The 20,383-nt window shown below is 40.4% G+C and overlaps 1 protein-coding gene across 8 annotated transcripts in view; it reads right to left on the bottom strand.

The window, feature by feature from the left end:
• The window catches only part of cep112 (centrosomal protein 112), a 295,686-nt gene that overhangs the window by 98,306 nt on the left and 176,997 nt on the right, over positions 1-20,383 (bottom strand). For 4 of the 8 annotated variants that reach the window (XM_057817528.1, XM_057817531.1, XM_057817530.1 and 1 more), the window contains exon 21: positions 9,128-9,190. In XM_057817528.1, coding sequence (XP_057673511.1) covers positions 9,128-9,190 — 63 coding nt within the window. Of the gene's footprint in view, positions 1-9,127; positions 9,191-14,863; positions 15,010-15,037; positions 15,228-20,383 lie in introns of those variants that run through there. The other 4 variants (XR_009060878.1, XM_057817535.1, XM_057817533.1 and 1 more) reach the window with 4 other exon arrangements.

Raw genomic sequence — 20,383 nt, forward strand, 5'->3', positions numbered from 1 at the left:
TTTCCTGCTGAAAGAAGAGAGTCTAATCTTTCTTTAGTGGGTTTCCATGTTTATATAGCAATATAACAGAATTTTCTGTGGGCCTTGCAAAATCAGTCAAAATCCAGTAAAACGGCCGGGAGCGAAGGGCCTTAAGGCCGAGTTATGCTTCCGCGTCAGACCTGCGCCGTCAACGAAGACCCAATTCACGAACCTGCGCCGTAGCCTCTCTGGCGCCTTTTTTTTCCTGACTTCGCGTCGCGTCAACGCGTGTGACGTGGTGGAAATGGACTATGATTGGTCCGCTAAGACTGTTGTTTCTGGTTCAGCGCGAAATCACCCTCATTCTCAAACATTAATTTTCTACACGCAAAAATAGACCAAGCTGACGAGAGTATCAACGAAGAGCAAGTACGACAACTTCTACAATGTCTCGTCAAGACATTATGAAGACATTATGTCAAATGGCAAGCAATTCGTGGGAGGAGATTGCTGAAAATACGCGGCTGGAGGTCAGCCAGCGATTGAATTTAAAAAAAAAAAAAAAAAAAAAAAAAAAAAAGGAAGAACCACCGAGACAAATGTGTGTGTTCGAATGGCCACACGAAGCGGTGATCCAGTCGGCCAAAAACTGACAGCTTTTTATCACTTTATGTCGTATTTTTGGTTGGTGCACTTCATCATTTATTGTGTACATATGTTTATGTTTGCTGTGAGTCTGACTTATTTACGTGTCACACTTCAAGTATATGAAGAATAAAGCCTGGTTTGGTGTCAAAAGAGTTGTTTTGATGGTTAATTTTCAACAACAGACAGTTGCCGCCAAAAGTTGACGGTGTTCTCAAGAAAACATTGAAAGTGAAACTCTCGAGCTCACCGCTCTCGGGTGCGGTGCGTTCGGTACAGCAAAATACATCCGCCAAATTAGAACCCGATTCGTTACATTATTACAGGAATAATAAAATTATTATTGTTATTTTCGTTTGCATTTAATAAACCCTTGAACGCTTCCCTCTGTTGTTTTTTGCTTTGAGATACAACCTTGTTTCCGCAGTTGCAGACCCCAACATCGGCCCCAAAATAAACCACCTTTTTCCAAAGATGGACAATGGATTCGCTTCCTCGGCTTTACGATCCAGTAGCAATTTAATTTTGTTATGGTTTCAGTTTAATTTTGCCATTTCCAGTTTGCCATGTTGATAATTGTGATGATTGTTTACCGGTTTCCGTCTTACTGCGAAGAAAGAGGAAATCATGATCGGCCCGACATGATATTTACAGTGGTATGAAAAAGTATCTGAACCTTTTGTAATTTCTCACATTTCTGCATAAAATGTCCATCAAATTTAATCTGATCTTCATCCAAATCACAGAGATGAAAAAAAACAGTGCTTTAACTAAAACCACCCAAACATTTATAGGTGTTCATATTTTAATGTGGATAGTATGCAAACAATGAGAGAAGGGTGAAAAATAAGTGAACCATCACATTTAATATTTTGTGGACCCCCTTTGGCGGCAATAACTACGACCACACGCTTGCTGTAGCTGCAGATCAGCCTGGCACATCGATCAGGACTAATCTTGGCCTATTCTTCTCTACAAAACTGCAGTAGTTCAGTCAGATTCCTGGGATGTCTGGCATGAATCGCTGTCTTTAGCTCATGCCACAGCATCTCAATGGGGTTCAAGTCTGGACTTTGACTTGGCCACTCCAGAAAGTGTATTTTGTTCTTCTGAAACCATTCTGAAGTTGGTTTACTTCTGTGTTTTTGATCATTGTCTTGTTGCAGCATCCATCGTCTTTTTAGCTTCAACTGTCTGACGGATGGCCTCAGGTTTTCCTGCAAAATGTCCAGATAAAGTTTTGAATTCATTCTTCCATTAATGGTTGCAAGTTGTCCAGGCCCTGAGGCAGTAAAACAGCCCCAAATCGTGACGCTCCCTCCACCATCTTTCACGGTGGGTTGAGGTGTTGATGTTGGTGAGCTGTTCCATTTTTCCTCCACACATGATGTTGTGTGTTACTCCCAAACAATTCAACTTTGGTTTCATCAGTCCACAAAATGTTTTGCCAAAACGTCTGTGGAGTAGTGCCTTTTTGCGAATATTAATAGAGGAGCATTTTTTATTATTTTTTTTAGACAGCAGTGACTTCTTCCATGGAGTCCTCCCATGAACACCATTCTTGTCCATAGTTTTACATATAGTTGATGTGTGCACAGAGATATTGGACTGTGCCAGTGATTTGTGTAAGTCTTTAGCAGACACTCTAGGGTTCTTTTTTACCTCTCTGAGTACACTGCGCTGAACTGTCGGCGTCATCTTTGGAGGACAGCCACTCCTTGGGAGAGAAGAACAGTGCCAAATTCTCTCCATTCGTAGACTTCTCTGACTGTCGATTGATAAACATCCAGACTTTTAGAGATGGTTTTGTATACTTTCACAGCTTTATACAAATCAACAATCTTTGATCACAGGTCTTGAGACAATTCTTTTGACCGAGCTATGATGCACATCAGACAACGTTTCTAATCAAGACAATTCTTGCCAGGTGTGTGCTTTAAAGTGGGCAGGGAGCTTTAAACCACTCATCAGGGATTGGGCACCCACCTGACATAAACTGTTTGGTAAAAATTGGTTTCAATTGCTTTTCAAGTCTCCTTTGGCAGAGGGTTTCACTTACTTATTTTCCCCCTTCTGTCATTGTTTACCTGTTATCCTCATTAAAATATGAAAACCTATATATGTTTGAGTGGTTTTAGTTAAAGCAGGCACTGTTTGTTCATCTGTGTGATTTTGGCAAAGATCACATCACATTTGAAGGTGATTTTATGCAGAAATGTGAGAAATTCCAAAAGGTTCAGATACTTTTTCATACCACTGTATGTCATCAGCCATCGTGCTGTTACCCGGGAATCAAACGCATGCTTTCACACACGACTCGTCCCGGCAAAGTCCAGGACATAATACTAAGACGCGACCCGTTAAATGTCCGTGTCATCTCCGTGTCAGTCAACCCGGGAAATTACACACAAAGGCTACCCGTTTAAATCCCAGGATTTCAACAGTGTTCAGGTATATGTGAAAGGGGCATATGTAAGACCATTTTGTGTTCATCAAAAACAACTGTAGTTAGCCACATAAGCTATCAAAGCTGCATGAGGTTTGATCAAGAGGTTGTGTTTGTGCGTGTGTAGACAACAGTGCCAGGAAAGTTGATTTAAGAGTGCCTAATTCAAGCCGTGATTGAAATCTCCAGGACTTCAAAGCCATCAGAACAAGAGACCAGATAACGCTAAAGGTCAACAAAGTGGAAAATCCGCTGACGGAAGCAAATATACAAACAGCGGCTTTCATCAGGATCAAGTTGGAACGGAAACACGTTGGCATTTGGACAAAGTGTTTATCTTATAATCAGAATACATGAGATCATTGGCTGCCATTGATGGCTATAGTCCATTTGAACTGGAAGGCCTTCCAGTTCAAATGGATTGGATTGGACGTCTATAATAGATAACATTTTTTAATAGTTTTATTTCAATTGAATAAGTGTCGTACTTCAATGACAATTCTCTCACCAGCCAATAGAAATAAATACTAAACGACATTTATCAATGGGGACCCCGTTAGATTTGTGACTTACATGTCCAGAAGGCGAAAACGTCAAACTCTCTCTCTAGCAAAATACTTCTTAATCTTAGCAGTAATGAAAATGCATTCCACATGTGCAATGGATTTAGATGAATGGTCACCTACAATCATTGCTTTCCCACAGTGGAATAGGAAAGAGAAAAAAAGGAAGAAGGAAGAGAAAAAAATGGATGAGAAAGGGGAAAAACACAACTTCCTTTTTGAAGCGCTGAGCCACTTTGTGTTGGTGAACTTGCGGTGCACGCCGAGATGAAAAGAGACTGCCTTGGCTTTCAAATCTCCCAGTCAAAAATTAACATTCTATTTAAGCCAGCGTCAGGGAAAGGCAAGATGAGAGGGGAAAGCCGAGCAGACAGAGGTATGGCGAGGAGGAGGAGGGGGTGCCTGCTCCTCGCTTTGGGCTAGACAGATAATTGTTTACTGTGTGCAAACTCTGAAGGACCAGCCCTGCTGGAATTTGCACAGTGTGTGGGAGAAAGGCAGAAAAAAGGAGAAAGATTAGTCTTCTTTTTTTTGTCAGAGGGATCGCCGCATGAGTCCTACAAATGGCACATTATTATGGTAATACATCACTTTGAGATGAAATAATTACTTTGCAATATGGATTCTTTTCAGCTCGGGGGCAATGTTTTAGCTTGTGAAGGCTTCTTATTCACAGTATTTTCACAACTGTTGAGCTTTGTTTATGTATATAAAGCAAAACTGAGCATCTTAATATCATCTCATTTATTGCTGTCAATGGCTCTGAAACATTTTGTGCTATGCTATTTCAGTGGTGCAATGAAATATGAGTTGAATGTGTTCCATGAACACACACAAAACACTTATCTCTAATAAATGGAAATGCAACTAATTTATTCTGACCATGTAGCACTTGCAATTCAACTTTTACAGTGGTGCAAATAAGTATTTAGTCGACCACTAATTGTGCAAGTTCTCCCACTTGAAAATGTTGGAGAGGCCTGTATTTGTCAACATGGGTAATAGAGGAGTTCCAAAAAATCGATTATTACATGCATCGCGATTCGACACGTGACGATTCGATTACGATTCATAAAGGTTAAAAAACGATTATTTTCACTCCTAACAACGCTCGTAGCGAAACGAAATTCAAGACACGTTTGCGGCCCGGACACCGTTAACGGACGCACACACAACGTTATGATGGATGCTCCCAGTTACTGGAAGATAGATTTACTCCTTTTTAAAAGACTGGAAAATAAATTTGTGTATATGGCAGGCAGGACCAGAAGCCGGTCGCGCTTTTGTGCGCATTTTTAGAGCGAGAGGGGAAGAGAGATAGTTCTTTGCTCGTTGCTCCTTGCCTTTCAGATGACCAGCTGTAGTTTTAAGGCATTTCAATTAAAAAAAATATCCTGAGTGTGTTGCTAAGACCCGTGTGCATCTATAAGAGGTGAGTACAAGAACCCTCTTGTACTGTTTAGCCTTTATTGTTGTTGTTTTTGAGATGTTAATAGTTAGCGCCGAGCGCTAAGCTAATGAGCTAATTCGCTAACGTGTATTTCATATGCAGAACTTGTAAAACCATGATAAAGTACAGTGGTAACACTACAAACATGCGAAATAGAAAGAGAAGAAAGTGCGCGCGCTGTAATGAGTGTGAGTGTAGCAGTGTCAAGACCAGTTGAGATTTCCACCTGTTACTCCAAGAGGTAACACTGTGAAAACAAAGTATATTGGTTAAAAGAAGTCTTATTTCTAAAGACACTTTGTTTGTGTCCAGAAAATGTCGAATTCATTCCACCAGTGTAAATTTCATTGCATTGTTGAGAGAAATGAGTACTCCCTTTAAAATAGTTAAGCATTTTGCACTTTCTTGTAAAACGAAATAAATAAAAAAGCAGCTTAAGGGCAGCTTTTTGTTGTATGGGCATTATTCCATCTTTCCTGTTGAATCATAAGGATATTTTAAATAAATAATGGACATAAATTTGCTTGGCTGCTTTAGTAATCAGTGCAGCACGACGCATCGATAATCGTGATAATCGCGATTTTTAATCGATTATCGCGATATCGTCTATGATCGCGGTTATCACGATTATCGATGCATCGTGCAGCACTGATTACTAAAGCAGCCAAGCAAATTTATGTCCATTATTTATTTAAAATATCCTTATGATTCAACAGGAAAGATGGAATAATGCCCATACAACAAAAAGCTGCCCTTAAGCTGCTTTTTTATTTATTTCGTTTTACAAGAAAGTGCAAAATGCTTAACTATTTTAAAGGGAGTACTCATTTCTCTCAACAATGCAATGAAATTTACACTGGTGGAATGAATTCGACATTTTCTGGACACAAACAAAGTGTCTTTAGAAATAAGACTTCTTTTAACCAATATACTTTGTTTTCACAGTGTTACCTCTTGGAGTAACAGGTGGAAATCTCAACTGGTCTTGACACTGCTACACTCACACTCATTACAGCGCGCGCACTTTCTTCTCTTTCTATTTCGCATGTTTGTAGTGTTACCACTGTACTTTATCATGGTTTTACAAGTTCTGCATATGAAATACACGTTAGCGAATTAGCTCATTAGCTTAGCGCTCGGCGCTAACTATTAACATCTCAAAAACAACAACAATAAAGGCTAAACAGTACAAGAGGGTTCTTGTACTCACCTCTTATAGATGCACACGGGTCTTAGCAACACACTCAGGATATTTTTTTTAATTGAAATGCCTTAAAACTACAGCTGGTCATCTGAAAGGCAAGGAGCAACGAGCAAAGAACTATCTCTCTTCCCCTCTCGCTCTAAAAATGCGCACAAAAGCGCGACCGGCTTCTGGTCCTGCCTGCCATATACACAAATTTATTTTCCAGTCTTTTAAAAAGGAGTAAATCTATCTTCCAGTAACTGGGAGCATCCATCATAACGTTGTGTGTGCGTCCGTTAACGGTGTCCGGGCCGCAAACGTGTCTTGAATTTCGTTTCGCTACGAGCGTTGTTAGGAGTGAAAATAATCGTTTTTTAACCTTTATGAATCGTAATCGAATCGTCACGTGTCGAATCGCGATGCATGTAATAATCGATTTTTTGGAACTCCTCTAGTTGAGATCTGGAGACTGGTTAGGCCACTCCAGGACCTTGAAAGGCTTGTTACGAAGCCACTCCTTTGTTGCCCTGGCTGTGTGTTTGGGATCACTGTCATGCTGAAAGACCCAGCCACGTCTCATCTTCAATGCCCTTGCTGATAGAAGGAGATTTTCACTCAAAATCTCTCGATACATGGCCCCATTCATTCTTTCCTTTACACAGATCAGTCGTCCTGGTCCCTTTGCAGAAAAACAGCCCCAAAACATGATGTTTCCACCCCATGGTTCAAAGTGGGTATGGTGTTCTTTAGATGCAATTCAGTATTCTTTCTCCTCCAAACACGAGAACCTGTGTTTCTACCTAAATGTTCTATTTTGGTTTCATCTGACCATAACACATTCTCCCAGTCCTCTTCTGGATCATCCAAATGCTCTCTAGCGAACCGCTGACGGGCCTGGACGTGTACTGGCTTCAGCAGGGGCACACGTCTGGCAGTGCAGGATTTGAGTCGGCGCATTGTGTTACTGATAGTAAGTAGCCTTTGTTACTGTGGTCCGAGCTCTCTGGAGGTCATTCACTAGGTCCCCCCCGTGTGGTTCTGGGATTTTTGCTCACCGTTCTTGTCATCATTTTGACTCCATGGGGTGAAATCCTGCATGGAGCCCCAGATCGAGGGAGATTATCAGTGGTCTTGTATGTCTTCCATTTTCTAATAATTGCTCCCACAGTGATTTCTTTACACCAAAAACGTTTTACCTATTGCAGATTCAGTCTTCCCAGCCTGGTGCAGGTCTACAATTTTGTCTCTGGCATCCTTCGACAGCTCTTTGGTCTTGGCCATAGTGGAGTTTGGTGTGTGACTGACTGAGTTTGTGGACAGGTGTCTTTTATACGGATAATGAGTTAAAACAGGTGCCATTAAGACAGGTAACGATTGGAGCCTCATTAGACCACGTTAAAAGAACTTAGACCTCTTTGACAGCCAGAAATGTTGCTTGTTTGTAGGTGACCAAATACTTATTTTCCACTCTAATTTGGAAATAAATTCTTTAAAAATCAAACAATGTGATTTTCAGTTTTTTTTTCCACATTCGGTCTCTCATAGTTGAGGTTTACCCATGTTGACAATTACAGGCCTCTTTAATCATACAAGTAGGAGAACTTGCACAATTGGTGGTTGACTAAATATTTATTTGCCCCACTGTATCTGGATGCCAGGTCTAAATTAACACTATGGCCCTCAATAACACTCTAAAGTTGATTTTTTTTTTTTTTTTTTTTTTTTTTTAATTTCATGCAATATAGATGAGTGCCCTATAAAGGGTTAAAAAGCTAAAAATGAATGTTGTGTGTCGTTGTGAATGTCCATTGAACATTGTCATGAAACTTTCCAATGAATGTGGAAATGTAGCGTACTAAATCCTATTTGGTTTATTTATGAATCTACGGTCATATGTTAACATTCTAGTAGCTGATCAACAAGCATTCTGGAAGAAATAAATCAGTCACATTTGCATAGTCAACTTGAACTTTAACCTCTATCTACGAGGGGGTGATATATTCTCGTACCATATCTGGATTCACTACGCCTGCCTTGGCCAATTCCCTCCTCCTTCCTCTCTTGATGGATGGTCAGGGATAAAAGTAATGATCTCCTACCGGTATCACAGCTCTGACCCACTGGAGCTTCATCATTACAAAAGTGGAGAAGGAGAGAGAAAGCGCGGTTCACAGGTCACCCACTCGTGTTGAGATGCTGCACACTAATTAGTGCTCGTTTGCACACCGAGACAAAAGCGGAGGACTGCTGTGTGATACGGGGACGTGGGTGTGCGCGCATAAACGTGCCCTTAATGGACCTCCCTCCGGATAATGTATGGCCGTGGTATGTTTTTAATTGGGCTATTAAGCATGCGGTGGAGCACGGGAGCGATGCCCCCTGTCAGAGAGGGAGGGGTTAACAACCGTGGTTAGCCTTGCGGTTCAAAGGCCTCTTGTTTACATTTGACTGGGCTGCTCCCCAAAGGAAGACGCCGACACGGGACCCTCCGGTCGGCGTTTACCTTTGGATTACAAAGGCTCCTGAGCCTGTGACAAATAGTCGGGATTAATCACACATTCTGTCTGCACCTGTTTGCACGAAAACAAATGCTTTTTCAATGTTAACATCCCTGAATCAACTCTATGAGCGGCTGGAAGACAGAAAACTGACAACGCTTGTGTAAGCATTTTTGAAATGCCCGGGGGAAAAAAACTGACACATTGTCAAGTTTGGAGATTCTGAATGATCAGTGACCACTCACAAGAAGGAGTCATGCAATGTATCAACAATGGGAAACTCATTCAAACCAGCATCCTTCTTATTTTCAGGGACAATTTCTCACTTCTCATGCTTGTTTGTGGTGCATCAAATTTGATGCAAGTAAAAATGATTACCTGTGCAGACCTGCCAAGCGTCTGACTGTACTCCTTCTCAATGTGCTTCAACCTGCTGTTGATCTGTAAAGAGAGAGTAAACAAGAGTGAAGTGTGAGATATTATGCAGTGCTCAGAATTGCAATCAACCTACAGTGCCATGAAAAAAGAAATACAGTACATACGGTGAGGCAAATAAGTATTTAGTCAATTGTGCAAGTTCTCCTACTTGAAAAGATTAGAGAGGCCTGTAATTGTCAACATGGGTAAACCTAAACCATGAGAGACAGAATGTGGGGAAAAAAACCAGAAAATCACATTGTTTGATTTTCAAAGATTTTTTTTCCCAAATTAGAGTGGAAAATAAGTATTTGGTCACCTACAAACAAGCAAGGTTTCTGTCTGTCAAAGAGGTATTACTTCTTCAAACGAGGTCTAACGAGGCTCCACTCGTTACCTGTTTTATGGCACCTCTTTTAACTCATTATCGGTATAAAAGACACCTGTCCACAAACTCAGTCAGTCAAACTCCAAACTCCACTATGGGATTACAGTAACAAAGGCTACTATCAGTAACACAATGCGCCGCCAGGGACTCAAATCCTGCACTGCCAGACGTGTCCCCCTGCTGAAGAAAGTACACGTCCAGGCCCGTCTGCGGTTCACTAGAGAGCATTTGGATGATCCAGAAGAGGACTGGGAGAATGTGTTATGGTCAGATGAAACCAAAATAGAACTTTTTGGTAGTAACACAGGTTCTAGTGTTTGGAGGAGAAAGAATACTGAATTGCATCCGAAGAACACCATACCCACTGTGAAGCATGGGGGTGGGAACATCATGCTTTGGGGCTGTTTTTCTGCAAAGGGACCAGGACAGCTGATCTGTGTAATGGAAAGAATGAATGGGGCTATGTATCGAGAGATTTTGAGTGAAAATCTCCTTCCATCAGCAAGAGCATTGAAGACGTGGCTGGGTCTTTCAGCATGACAATGATCCCAAACACACAGCCAAGGCAACAAAGGAGTGGCTTCGTAAGAAGCATTTCAAGGTCCTGGAGTGGCCTAACCAGTCTCCAGATCTCAACCCGATAGAAAATCTGTGGAGGGAGTTGAAAGTCAGTGTTGCCCAACAGCAGCCCCAAAACACTGCTATAGAGGAGATCTGAATGGAGGAATGGGTATAAATACCAGCAACAGTGTGTGAAAAGCTTGTGAAGAGTTACAGAAAACGTTTGGCCTCCGTTATTGCCAACAGAACAAAGTGTTGAGATGAACTTTTGGTATTGGCCAAATACTTATTTTCCACCATGAATTGCAAATAAATTCTTTAAAAATCAAACAATGTGATTTTCAGTTTTTTTTTTCTCCGTCTCTCATGGTTGAGGTTTACCCATGTTGACAATTACAGGCCTCTCTAATATTTTCAAGTGGGAGAACTTGCACAATTAGTGGTTGACTAAATACTTATTTGCCCCACTGTAGTTGAAATCATCACGCCAAATTTATTCTTTCAAAGATAACCCAACAAAATGCAATAAGCCTTTGTTCAGTACTGACCGTAATTATAAATGGAAAGATAATTAAAACATTTTGGCCCGATATGAAAACGTTATATCATGGGTTTACTGGGATTAACCAACACATTTTGTGGCCTGTGTAAAATCTGAACATTTGAATTTAAAACTGCCACATTTGGAGAATGAATAAATTTGTCAAGTTGTACCCAAAGATCTGAGGAGGAAATGTACTATGCCACAATCCCAACATAACCAAGAACAAATATGAAAAAGGATTGAAATCTGTCAATCTGGAAAAGGTTAGTTTCCAAGGTATTGGAATAAAATTAACCTTGGTTAGAGTTGATATCAAGAAAAGAGCAAAACTGGAGAAGGCAGTAAACCTTCCCAGGAGTGGTCGGCCGAACAAAATGACTCCATGAGTACAGCGACAACTCTATGTGGAGGTCACAAAAGAGGCTGCCATGGGCTCCAAGATAAAAAAACATTTGACAAAAAATAACACAAAAAATTTCTTACATTTGCCAGGACAGCTTCTGGTAAAGAGAAACATTTTTGTTGTTGTTATATTTATATTAAAAAAAATAATCGTGATTTTATAAGGGAACGACTTTGAATTTTTTGATGTCGCTGCTCAAAGAGACTCATATATGGCTAAGGTAGGTGCCTGTTTTGGTTTTAGGTTGGTTGCAGGTTTGGTTTTGAAAATATCTGAATTAGAAGTTTTTGAAAATAGGCCCCCTACGGATCGGCCGCGTTTCCCGTGTCATGTCCCAGTATTATGAAGTCTATGCCCAGATATCTCAAAGTAACACATTTTAGCGCCGTAATTGCAATACCATGATACCATGAAACCATGATATTTTGGCTTATCATACCGTGAGAATATCATACCGGCACATGCCTTATCATACCATAACATTTTTATTGATTGAAAAAGCAAAAAACAGACAATTTTGTTTGGCAGTCATCGTTTGTTGCTAGCCCCTCCAAGTGTAAACGGATTGGACATCGATCGCCATCAGTGGCACTGAAACATGATCATACACCGGCAGACAGACAATAGCTGTGACCTTGTTTGCCCTCCTCCCTATAGTAGAGGCCCCCAGCCTCTTGGCACCGAGCCACTAGGTAGTGACTGAGCACACTGGATGCCATTTGTGTTTGATATCGTGCCAACAACACATCACTTAACAACAAGGTTGGGGGTTGGGGAAATTAAAACCTAGCTGCCAATTAGCTACGGGGAGCAACCAGAGCTGATCAGGCGAAGGGGGGGGCCTTCAAGCGAAGACAAACGCAGGCTGTTGTCAGGAGTTCATTGAGCACCGCTCGCATCTTTGTTTAACGTTGTTTTCCTAATGGGAAGACGGCCAGCCTGGAGGCGTAGATTGCAAAATTCCAATACGGGACACGGCTCTCGATGGTTTCAAAGAGAAGCTTAACAGTGAGTGGAGGGAGATAATGAGTTGCCATGTAGATGTCAATGGTTGCTCGTTTGCCAGGTGAAGAGGGTCAGAACCAGTACAGTAATGCTGTCTACGAGATAAGCCATGTGGATGTCGAAACAGTGGGGGGAAAAAAAACAGTGGGCACGCCACAATTTATTAGTGGCTGCCATTGATGCCGATAGATGTCCAATCCATCGGAACTGGGAGGGACTGGTATCAAATGATCGAATTATAATCATAGTGAAAACATCCTTAGTGTTTGTGTTTCTTTAAATTTCATACATGAACTTTCAAAGGTGTAAGATATGCTTGATTGTATGACCATTATACTCTGCGGGTTATACAAGTTTGCTCTCCCACAGCTATTATACGCGCTCTCCCAAGCTATTATGAGGAATACAGTTTTAGCCCATAATCATGTGCTTACATTTTTATTACTGGCAATTGCTCACATTCTGCTGATAGATACAAACAAATATGTTGATTCATCACACAATGTCTCAGTACTTTTCCACCAAGCTACTTCGAGTGCAAATGTGTGTTCAAAACAAAGTGATCTTGCTCGCTCAAGAGTGTGACTGTTAATTTAATCAATGAGTGTGACTGTTAATTTAATTAATGGCTAGAATAAGGAACCTGCCCGATCGAAACTGCCACGTCGGACAACAGTGTTGTAACTATATTCTGCCCAGCAACAAGCCCTCAATAAAAGTCAGCAGCGCGGGGAGTTCTGAGAGAGACTTCGATGAGACGCTCTTAGTCACGTTGCCCGATCTCAGACCTCTCCCCAAACTGCGGTTGGTAAAGTCTACTCTCTGACTCCTGCCTCCTTGTGTCCTGCCTTTGTCACCTCGCTCGTGGTCAACAGCTAAATTGAAGGTGTTTTAGACCCAACAAAAGGAAAAAAAAAAACTTTTTTTTTTTTTTTTTAAACTTTCATTAGTCTTCATAAAAGCAGCAGTTGTGCAGACACATGGCTTTCTAGATCCCTTTTATACGGACCAATGTTCATAATTCACAGATAAACCCCTTTAGCCTGGATTAAACTGTATTATATGAATACTCGGGATATCCCGATCGCATATTTTGCACCAAAGTCCTAGTCACCTAATCTTAAGAATCTGCCAATTCCGAGTCCCGAGCAGATACCACTTTACTTTTACACTCACGCTGCTAAAAACAGCCTCTCACTTTTTCATTGCCAAAGCACACTTCAGACTAGGAGTGGGAACCTCTTGGTACCTCACGACACAATACGATTTGCGATACAACGCTCACGATAACGATGATTTCGGAGTATTTCAGGGCGGCTTCCTGTTGATTTGGGAGCATTTTATGGGTCACTTTGTGTTGATTTTTGGGTTACAGAACAGGAAGTGACCTGTAATGCCCTAAAATGACGGAAAGTGACCCGTAAATGCCCCCAAAATTGGAAAATTACTGTGAATGCTCTAATTTCGAATGAACAAACGTTCATTCATCCTTCCCAGTCTTCATGGATTGGGCGTTGAGCGCCATCAATGGCAGCCATACAGTTATTGAGACACTCGCATGGTGGAAGATTTTGGTAGAAAATTGTTGATTCCCATTTTTAAATATTGACAACTTTTTAAAACGATATCTAGGTTCTTGGCATGGGCATATCGATAACCTTTTGGGATGCAAAGCATCACGATATATCACCATATCGATATTTTACTCACCCCTACCTCAGAATGTGTACCAAGCTTAACGATGATTAACTCATTTGTGCCTTTGATCGTAGAACTACCGAGGCTTCACAGGCCAGATCAAAACAACAAACCTGTCAATCATCATTAATGTTAAGTATCAAACACTTTGGTCTCACTGCCAAGCAGGGGGGCAGGTGAGAGGCTGTATGAGCATGAGGCAAAAACAAATATATTTTTTTTCAATAAAAAACACGATCATTTTCACCCGATTCCCATCCTCTTAAAAATGGCACAATCAGCCTGATTTCTGATCATGTGATCGGATCGGGACATCTTTAATGAATGCAATGTGGTCATAGTGATCCACGAAAGTTTTCCTCAAACAGAGCTATTCAAGTCATCTGGTGAGAATTCTTGTAGTTTTAATATGGCAATATACTGTGTATCACAAGATATCGTAAACCCCCAAAAAGTCGCAATGTCAGTTTATTCAAATATCGTTCAGCCCTAAAATTAACCATCAACTATTTTGATACTCGGTTAAGTGTTTCACTACATTGATCTAAAAATTGGCCCAATACATTTTCTGAACCTCTCGACAGTAAATGTTTCTATTTTTCAAAATTCTTTTTATATATATGTTTTTATTTTTATCTTTAAAAAAAGAAAAAACAAAAACCTCTCTGAATTTTCCAATTTAAAAACAAAAACTGAAAACGTAAAATCAGATTGAATAATTTAGTAATTAATCAGAATGAGATATTTGCCAGCGTCAACTTTTTGCTTGAAAAGAATGATAGTTAAATAGTGCCATAATTTTCATATTCAAATCAAAAATCTTAACCAAGAGTTAATAGAATGATTTATATATGAGTCAATTAGTAGAATTCAAAGTCATTGTTTGTCGCATACCAAATTTGTTCCTATGAAGAAAATGGTGCGACTTTTTGTATCTTTTACATTTTTCACCCCCCAAAAAATAACATTTCTGCAATTAATCAGCGTTTGCACTCAAAATACTTCCGAAAAACCACTGCCAATTCATTGTACTAATCGGAGGGTCTCCCATTGTCACTGGATTTCAACACTGATCCATTCAGCTAACCTCAACACTACCTCAGTCTTTGGGGTCCTTCCAACTGTGCGTCACAAACGGCCTCACTGCCAGATATCTTACTTCTGACACTAACTCTCTTTATTTCCACTTTCTTCCCCCGACTTGATCATCTTGGTCTGACAGGCAGCAACAGACACACAACACACTGTAGAAACAAGTGTCACTGAACGCACCGCTGGCTGCAATGAACAAAGCCAACCTTTGGACTCCAAAGACTTACTGACAAAAACTGCCGTCCCGCTCCGAGCGGACACACCTGTCACCACGGTAACACAGAGCCATCACCAAGGATACGGACCCGCCTGTCTTCTCGTGCCAGGGACGTGAGTGGTGGCACTCGTCCCTCGGGGGGCCCCGTCGCGGCTGATGAGAGAGAGGCGAACAAAGAATGAAAAACAGAAAACTGGAGGAGTGGGGCTCCTTGAAAGCTTTTTGACACATTTGTTGTCTTTATGTATTGTGACTGAACCCACATTCACTGCAGCAGCTATTATTAGATGTTCATCATATACATTTTTGGTAACACTTTACAATAAGGGTCCCTTAATTAACATTAGTTAATGCATTTTTAGACAATAACTCATGTTTAAGTAACATGACAATAATTCATTTAATCCCTTATCTAACATTTATTAATATTTTAATTAACATGAGTTAATACATTAGTTAAACATTAGTTATCGTCTTAAAATGCATGAAGTAACATTACAATAATTAATTGCTTATCTAACATTTATTAATATATTAACTAACATGAGTTAATGCATTAATTAATCCATTAGTTAAAGCATAACCAGACAGTAACTAATAGTTTGGTAAAATTAAAAATGTATGTAGGCCTATATAGGGTTAGGGTTTAGGATTAGGGTTTGTTAACTTAAGCATTTATAAGTTCTTAGTTAAGGGACACATGTGCTACACTTTACAATAAGGATCCAAAAAGCATTCAGTAATGGTTAATAAAGAGGGGGGAACATAAGCATTTATAATTTCTTAGTTAAGGGATACGTGTGCTACACTTTAAAATAAGGCTCAAAAAAAAAAAAAGGTAATTAAGGTTAAGTAATACTTATGAGGTACCTTCGCGTGAAATAACACCATACTTAAGGTTAAGTTATAACATATATATTATACATTATTTAACATTAATTCACACATACATTAGTGCTCTAATAAGTAGGTATTAATGTATACTGGTACTAGTAAGTGATTAAGTTATTTTTAAAATGAGAAACATTGCTCTGTGAGTCCTTGGGTGCTGCTAACCTAACCTTAAAGTGCTTGTGACACGAAAAAGCATGTTTATTTCATAATACACGCGGTATTTTATGCTCCTGAATGATATGGACCGCTTGGATGTGTGTGGAAGCGATCGCTATATTTATTTAGTTTTTTGAATCCTGCGCCAGGAAAATGAGTGACTTCCGGCTTCGGTCTCGCATTGAGGAGGAGGGCGCTGTGACGTGTACGGTAGAAGACGTCCTCTTCACGCTACAGTGTACTGTTGTGTATGAGGACGAAGGATTCAGCTGATTTTGCGGATTAATACTTTTATTTTTTGCATCACGCCAGCCAAACGGCTGCAGAAAAATCATTCTGTATGCGGGAGAGGCGTATGCGCCTTTTTGGAGTTTCAAAAGGTTCCCATTCACCGTGGGTATTTACTGTGGGACCATTGGACTTACGAGTGAGTAAACATCTTGTTTTGTATTATGTCAAATACGAATACAGTGATTACAAAGTAAACACTATAAAATTCCTTTAAATAAAGGACTACTTACGTTTGATCATTGATAGGCATGTAAAAAGCTATCCTCATGCTCATTAGCAGTTAGCTGTTAGCACGGTAGCTGCACAACAATTCCAGCCACCCTCCTCCAGGGAACGAACTGTAAATTGCTCTCCGCCGGGCGGTTTGCCGATCCACAAAGAAACTCGACAACCTGGTCGTCATGTCAAATAATCCAGGCTAGTTATGTGTGATTTTCCACTTCGAAGATTTTGAAACATCCCTCGGTTCGGGTTAGCATGTCGGCTAGCTGTCACTCCTTCTGGTCTGTTTACATTCTCCGAAGCCGGGGAAGGGAAATGACATATGTCCGATTTAGGTGTCATAAAATATCGTTCGGGAGGTGTGACAGTAAAGGTAAAGTCGACTGTTTTGACCATTATGGAGTAATTTTGCCATGTCGTCTTGAATAAATGGATTTTTATTATTTTATATTCCATTTAGCACAAGTTATTTGTCATGACCATGCCATTTATTTAGCAATTGGGGAGAGTACTTGGGTAAAAAGAATATCCTGTAAAAATATAGAAGTAAAGAGACAGAAACAATGACATTTTGCCGCTCTCTTCGTCGCGTTTTCCTCATTGTGAATAGTTCCCCCTCGACGGGCTGACTGGTCCTTCTCAAGCCATTTATATAGCTATTGGGGAAAAATACTTGGATACAAAGAATATCCTGTAAAAATATTGGGAGTAAAGAGACTGAAACAATGACATTTTGCAGCTCTCTTCGTCTCGTTTTCCTCGTTCTGAACAATTCCCCCTCAATGGGCTGAATAGTAAAACCGATGAGCCTAGTCTACCGCTGACGTCATCCACCTGTTGGGGACGCTAAAGCCCTATAATTGTAGGCGTGGCTAACCGGCAGATTAAAGGACTAATTTCTCGTCATCTGCGCTTTGCTAAATTGTTGTATATAGTTGAATCGTCTCAAAATATGATTCTAATTCACATAATAATGCCATTTAAGACTTTTTTTCTGGTGTCGTATGCTCTTTAAGTATGGTATTATTTCACGTGAACGTACCTCATAAGTATAACTTAACCTTAATTAACCATTACTGAATGTTTTTTGGACCCTTATTGTAAAGTGTAGCACATGTGTCCCTTAACTAAGAAATTATAAATGCTAAGTTAACAAACCCTAACCCTAACCCTAAGCCTATATGTTTTATTAATTTTAGCAAACCATTAGTTACTGTCTGGTTATGCATTAACTAATGCATTACTCATGTTAATTGATATATTAATAAATGTTGGATAACCAATCATATTAATTATTGTAATGTTACTTAAACATTATTTTCTAAAAATGTATTAACTAATGTTAAGTAAGGGACCCTTATTGTAAAGTGTTACCACATTTTTTTATATATATATTTTTTTCATCTCTTAAAAGCTTTGTTGCCAGTCCATCTTAGAATGATAAGTAAGAACGCCATCAAATATTCTGCTATCAGACGGAAGTGGAATGTTGTTTTTTTCCCCTGAAACATACTGGAGTCTGGGCTCTCTGTTAGTTATTGGCTGCGATAGATGTCCAATCCATTGGACTCGGAAGGAGGGAGTGACTCTCCTTCCTGCAAGGTCTGGTTGAAGTAGTGTTATAAAAAGGGACAGCATTTTTAAATAATGGCAATTTAAAAAAAATCTATATCAAGTATATTTAAATAGAACTATGGGCCGGCTCAGCGGATTTTGCAAAATTTGACACAGTTGCACTTTGTTTCTGGGAGTGTTCTTAGATGGATTTGATAATTGTAGGCCTCCATTCAGCATGGAAAATTAGGGATGCCGCGATCAAATCACGTGATCGGAAATCAGGCTGATGAGAACATTTTTCAGAGGATTGGAATGGGGTGAAAAGTATCGGGTTTATATATATATATATATATATATATATATATATGTATATATATATTCACCGGCCACTTTATTAGGTACACCATGCTAGTGACGGGTTGGACCCCCTTTTGCCTTCAGAACTGCCTCAATTCTTCGTGGCATAAATTCAACAAGGTGCTGGAAGCATTCCTCAGAGAGTTTGGTCCATACTGACATGATGGCATCACACAGTTGGTGAAGATTTGTCGGCTGCACATCCATGATGCGAATCTCCCGTTCCACCACATCCCAAAGATGCTCTATTGGATTGAGATCTGGTGACTGTGGAGGCCATTTGAGTACAGTGAACTCATTAACTGTTTAAGAAACCAGTCTGAGATGATTCCAGCTTCATGACATGGCGCATTATCCTGCTGAGAGTAGCCATCAGAAGTTGGGTACATTGTGGTCATAAAGGGATGGACATGGTCAGCAACAATACTCAGGTAGGCTGTGGCATTCCAACGATGCTCAATTGGTACCAAGGGGCCCAAAGAGTGCCAAGTATATATTCCCCACACCATTACACCACCACCACCAGCCTGAACCTTTGATACAAGGCAGGATGGATCCATGCTTTCATGTTGTTGACGTCAAATTCTGACCCTACCATCCGAATGTCGCAGCAGAAATAGAGACTCATCAGACCAGGCAACGTTTTTCCAATCTTCTATTGTCCAATTTCGATGAGCTTGTGCAAATTGTAGCCTCAGTTTCCTGTTCTTAGCTGAAAGGAGTGGCACCCGGCGTGCTCTTCTGCTGCTGTAGCCCATCTGCCTCAAAGTTCGACGTACTGTGTGTTCAGATATGCTCTTCTGCCTACCATGGTTGTAACGAGTGGTTATTTGAGTCACTGTTGCCTTTCTATCAGCTCGAACCAGTCTGGCCATTCTCCTCTGACCTCTGGCATCAACAAGGCATTTCCGCTCACAGAACTGCCGCTCACTGGATATTTTTTCTTTTACGGACCATTCTCTGTAAACCCTAGAGATGTTTGTGTGTGAAAATCCCAGTAGATCAGCAGTTTCTGAAATACTCAGACCAGCCCTTCTGGCACCAACAACCATGCCACGTTCAAAGTCACTCAAATCACCTTTCTTCCCCATACTGATGCTCGGTTTGAACTGCAGGAGATTGTTTTAAACCATGTCTACATGCCTAAATGCACTGAGTTGCCGCCATGTGATTGGCTGATTAGAAATTAAGTGTTAACGAGCAGTTGGACAGGTGTACCTAATAAAGTGGCCGGTGAGTGTATATATATAATTTAAAAGAAAAACCTACTGTGCTGACTAGAGTTGCCAGGGGTTAGAGCCAGTTAAAATTTTACAGTACATTACTGCCACCAATTGGTCATAATAATTCACTGCAACCACCGTGTGACGCAGTTTGGAACGTATACTCATTCATTTTTACAGTACACAGCTGGTCACATTGACGCTGTTGAGTGCGTACTGTTATGTTTCTGCCTTGGAAACTATATGTCTGTAAGTATTTTGCATCTTTACCAACCTTTTAATATGCAGTATATGTGTCTTTATGGGGAACATTTGTTAATAAGTCCTGCTGTATGGAAGCTAACACTTACACTTATCACTTACAGCTCAAGTGAAGTGCGGTGGCTACATGGTACAGTGGTACCTGTACATACGAAGTTAATCTGTTCCAGGACCTTGTTTGTAAGTCTTAAGGCCGAGTTAAGCTTCCGCACCAGACCTGCGCCGTCAAGGAAGAAACGATTTACGACCCTGCGTCGTAGCCTGACGCTGTCCTATTAAATTTCAAACCCTAGCGTCACGTCGAAGCAGATGACATGACGGAAATGGACTGTTATTTCCGGTTCAGCT

This window comes from Corythoichthys intestinalis, chromosome 16 (assembly GCF_030265065.1).
Source record: "Corythoichthys intestinalis isolate RoL2023-P3 chromosome 16, ASM3026506v1, whole genome shotgun sequence".
Classification (NCBI taxonomy): Eukaryota; Metazoa; Chordata; class Actinopteri; order Syngnathiformes; family Syngnathidae; genus Corythoichthys; species Corythoichthys intestinalis.